Source organism: Pyrgilauda ruficollis, unplaced genomic scaffold (assembly GCF_017590135.1).
Source record: "Pyrgilauda ruficollis isolate IOZ18807 unplaced genomic scaffold, ASM1759013v1 scaffold11, whole genome shotgun sequence".
NCBI lineage: Eukaryota > Metazoa > Chordata > Aves > Passeriformes > Passeridae > Pyrgilauda > Pyrgilauda ruficollis.
In genome coordinates this window covers 10,982,351-10,986,924 of record NW_024509210.1, presented here as the reverse complement: position 1 = coordinate 10,986,924, position 4,574 = coordinate 10,982,351, and the positions used below count along the sequence as shown (strand labels likewise).

The 4,574-nt window shown below is 43.6% G+C and overlaps 1 protein-coding gene across 1 annotated transcript; it reads right to left on the bottom strand.

The window, feature by feature from the left end:
* Window positions 1-1,167: 1,167 nt before the first annotated feature.
* LOC121356800 (dual specificity protein phosphatase 13-like) lies at window positions 1,168-3,907 on the bottom strand. Its single transcript, XM_041473604.1, has 3 exons — window positions 3,493-3,907; window positions 2,988-3,208; window positions 1,168-1,964 (listed from the first exon to the last, which is right to left on the bottom strand). Exons 1-3 carry the CDS (start codon window positions 3,870-3,872, stop codon window positions 1,765-1,767), a joined length of 801 nt encoding a protein of 266 aa, XP_041329538.1. The 5' UTR covers window positions 3,873-3,907; the 3' UTR covers window positions 1,168-1,764.
* Window positions 3,908-4,574: the final 667 nt, after the last annotated feature.

Below are 4,574 nucleotides of genomic sequence, written 5' to 3'. Positions count from 1 at the left end.
TATGCAAAACATTATCCTGATGGGAGGATTCCATTAATCTTGCTCACATGTGTCTAATTTTGCCCAGCCTAAAGTCATTAAGATGCATTATTTCACTCACATGAATTTCAGATTTTTAATGCTGTGTCTTCAAAAGGTTTCCAGACTAAAACCTACTGTAATGTGAATGAAGTATAAATTATAATGAAATATTAACTCATATAAATCCCTATTAATTTTTATGGAGAACTTCAAAGCAAAAAAAAAGCTCCTCCTCCATCACTATGCTGCTTTGTGAGGTATAAAGATTGTCCTAGCACTGTTGGGTTTTAAATGTCATTTCCTATTTGATCTTTTCACACAACAATGTCTTACCTTTCTCTCATCAGTGGAGTTCTTTTGCAACATTTAGGAAAATCTCAACAGTCAAAAGGATGTCTGAAAGGATCTTAAATATGCTTATTTTGCAAAGCACTTGTGTACAGTGAAATAGGGAAGGATTTCTACATTCCCCTAAATGCTAGGCAGAATCAGCATTCATGTCATAACCTCTGCAAGAGTGAAGAAGGAAATGTGGTCTGGAAAGGAAGAGGTTCAACTCACAAGTCACTATTATATTAGTCTTCTAATAACCTTGCAAGTCTCTTCCAGCAGAGAATAAAATGATCAGAACTGATGCTTCAAATGCAAACAAGCAAGCAGAAATGTATTTACTTAATCTGTCAGGGAATCTTTTAAGGTCAGCTAATCAATATATCCAACCAGCAGCAAAGGGCAAAACTAAATTTGATTATCACTTCATGGTTCACCACAAGGTAACAAGTTAATTTTCAGGCAGAGTGGTAGCATGAATTTCAAACGCTGTCGCTGTATTAAAAATCACATTGGTTTAAGTACTGATTAACTGGTGACAGGAGAAGTGACATCCTCAAAACATCTTAAAACTAATTTGTATCAATTAGGCCAAGCCACTGATGTAAGCTAAATGACTACCTGCTATTAAAGCACGGGTGATCCAATGCCACTGATACAGAAATGATTTGGGATCATTTGGAGCGCAAGCGAACTGAGGAGTCCAACTTACAAAATGCTTTGAAGACCTGACAGAGTCTTTTTAACATCCTCAATATACTACATGATATACATTATCTTTTTGAAAACATATTTAACAAGAAAAGACTCGTGGGGTTTGCTGACCCAGGCTGCAAACATTTATTCTGCTGGTGTGGGTCTTGTGGCTGACACACCATAATATTTAGCAGACCAGAAAAAGATGAACATTTCTGTAGAAGTGCCTGGGCTCTCAAGAAACTGTCCTTGTCACATCATCAAGCCTGAAACAAAGTTTTTCTTAGAACATGCATGTGAGAACTGCATACTTTCTCAGTAACCAAACTGAGAAAGATGATTACGTTACACTCCCAAGTAAAGGGGACTCAAACATCCTTTACAGCTAGATGTAAATATTGAACTTATTGCCTCTGGCATGAGCAGAAACCAGGGACAAAATTGGTCTGTCTTAACCACTTCAGTGCATTCATCCAGTAGCACCACTCAAGGCACAGCAGTTCCGCCCTGTGCAGTGGTTATAGTGCTGCTGTTGGCTGTGCTGGTTTTGGAGGGACTGAGCTATCAGAATTAATCCATTTACCGTTCTCTTGGCCTTTTATGTCGATGCATAATTGTCTTCATTTTTGTAATGTGCACGGATCATGGGAAGTTGTATGTGCACAGCAGCTCTGCAGGGTGAAACTCAGTAGAGTGAATGTAGATAGAGTTGCCTGTTCAGCAGTCCTTCCTTTGCCGTAGCTGAACATCCAGGTTTCGCAGGTGCTTCAGGAAACCACGATTGGGTGAAATCCATCGATGCTCCTTCACTGTCTTGATGGCTTCAACTAATGGGAGGTGGTGATTTATCATGAGATATGCTAGGACTAGAGAAGCTGATCTGCTTACTCCAACTGCACAATGTACCAATATTTTGGCTAGTAAAAAAAAAAAAAAATACAACCATCAAGATAAGCAGTACAGTGGATTAAGTTTAATTTAAATGTTTTTCTCACTCTTCTGATAAATCACATGAACTGCTAATCAGTTAAGTCTAATTTGCCGTTGTTACAGTCACTTGTATGAGAAATGCCATGAGATACCAAACTGATCTCAGAAACACTGGTAAATCAAAGAAAACCCTCTTAGAGTAATGAAACTGTTCTGTTTTGACCATGAGGAAAAGAAGACCCATTAGCTTCAGCAGGCTGGCTTATGCAAGGAAGAATGCTAAAATCTGGCCTGAATGGATGGCACAGCCACATTAGCCACCAAGAAAAATGACTGGTCTAGTACTATTGCATAATCAGGCAATTTGATGCAACTGTAGTTCTATTTTGAAGTCAGAACTTGTGATACAGAGACAGCTCCATTAATGCCAGTTTACTCATGCTAGAAATGTTTTTTTAATGTAAAACTGGTTAATTAGTACTTTATTGCACCACTGCCAAGAAGCTCAGTTTCTTGTGGAACTCACTGTAAATCTCCTTGGGTAAAAGTAAATCTGCTTCTTGGAGGCACAGCCTTGCAAGCTCTGTTCACACAAGAAACTCATCTGCAATATATGAACCTCTTTATACAGTTCGTGATTGCAGAAATCAGAACATTAGTCTTTTATTCATTTGTTCTTGCAATAAGATGGTCTCAAAAGAGGGTGTCCATTTCCAATGCATCTTTTTGCTTCTCCCCTTTGAATGAGCCTTACCTTGCAAATAATTTTCTCTCTCCTCCCCAGGCTCTCTCCCACACAGTTTATCTGTTTTGTCATGTCAGCTTTTTGGGACCTAGTCAGAGCTACACCCACATACACAGCACTCCCTTCTCCTGCCACCCACCGTGCAGGTGACCAGCATCTGGCAGGACACCATGTAGTTACTTGTCCACCACTGAGCTTTGTGGAGCTGACCTGTTACATGAGGCTGCTGACTCACATCAAAATGTGACCAACAATCATTTCATACCTCCTGGCGTGTTCAAGGCATTGTGGATAAACTGTGCAGCAGAGAAAAAGAACTGGCTGATATCAAAGCTTGGCAGATCATGGGCAGGTACACCATAATAATCAATGGTTGCTCCATAAAAGTCCTGGCCTCCTTGGCTGTATGATGTGCCATGGGCAGCGTTTAAAACATGGGTCACACCCATCTTCCACAAAATAAATCTATTGTGCTGTGCTGTTACTCTAAGGGAAAGACAAAGACAAATCAAGATGGGCGCAGTGATATTCACAGAGCACAAGCACTGAGATTGCATCTCCCAAACCACTGCTGGAGCACCAGCCCGTGCATGGATTCTAAGGGCTAATCGAGAAGGGAATACCAGCTTAGTCATAATTTTATCTCGGAAATCGTGCTGTCTGCAGCGTAAACGACAGCAATTAGCAAAACGATAAGCTGTCTAAAGCCGCACCCAAGAGGCATACTAACAGAAGGTATGGCAGAGGTGCGTCCACAAAGCCGTACTTACAGGTCCCCTAAGAAGAGATTAGGCCATACTTCATCAACGTGATTGCAAGAGGGCCGCCCAGTGTTCAGGAGCAGCTCGATTTCCTTCAGGGAGGGGACATTCTCCGGGCATGTCCCACCGCCTTCAGCGTCCTGGGTGTCCGGCGCCCCTGCCCCAGACATGCTGAGATCCAGGGCGGGACGCCGCTCCCGCCGGCCGGAGGAAGGGCACAGGGCGCTGCCAGCCCGCTCGGTGCCGGGGCAGGCGGCGAGATGGGCTGGGGCAGGTGCCGGCCAGCCAGGCTGGCAGCCAGGCATGCCCGCCCCAGGGCTGGCCGCTCGCCTCTGCCCTGCCCCGACCGGCACAGCCGCTCCAAACATATGCAGTACCAAAGTGGGCATTGCGGATCCTTACTGGTCCAGTCTGCTTCCCTGGGCTCGTCTCCAGCGCCGCAGTGTTCTGCCACACAGCAGCCTTGGCGCCCGGGACGTCAGCCACGTGGGGCACAGCCCCCTGCCCGCAGGACGCGCACTAACACTGGCTGTCACTGTCCTCAGCCGCGTCTCGACACAGCGTGGCAGTCATCGAGACCTGGGCATTCATCGCTAGCAATTAAAGCCTGATAAAGGAAAAATAGCAACCTGTCACAGTAATAATTGTTCATCAATTAGTCTGAGGTGAAAGGGTCAGAAACACACCAGTAGGTCCCACCAACAGAGTCACCAGGAGGCTAAACACCAAGGATGATGATGATGATGATGATGCCTTGCCTGTCACTGATAATCTAGGGAAATTTATTTCTTGAAGCTACTGTTTTTTCACAAAGTGAAATTATCTGAGATATCTGTACTTTATATTTTTAATATTTTCTGTTGCAGTCCTTCACTGGATTAATACAGTACACCTGCCACATATTGCATGATGCCTCCCTCTGTTGAAAAGAGAACAAAAGCCAGGAGTGTAATGAGTGTCAGGTGAAACTTGTAAGCCACTGAGTTAGTTTATATAGGAAAGTCTGGTGAGCCATAAATTAGAGACCCACTATAACTAATTTTAGTATTAGTGGGTCTTTTCAAGTACAGCAGTGCCTGTGCTTCTGCAGG

Excerpts from the sequence above, each read along its gene's own strand:
- LOC121356800 (XM_041473604.1), bottom strand. The coding sequence starts at position 3,872 with ATGCCCACTTTGGTACTGCATATGTTTGGAGCGGCTGTGCCGGTCGGG. Across the intron at positions 3,209-3,492 it reads AATCTCTTCTTAGGGGACCT|AGTAACAGCACAGCACAATA; the intron begins GTAAGTACGGCT and ends TCTTTCCCTTAG. Across the intron at positions 1,965-2,987 it reads TGCCTTGAACACGCCAGGAG|CCAAAATATTGGTACATTGT; the intron begins GTATGAAATGAT and ends TTTTTTTACTAG.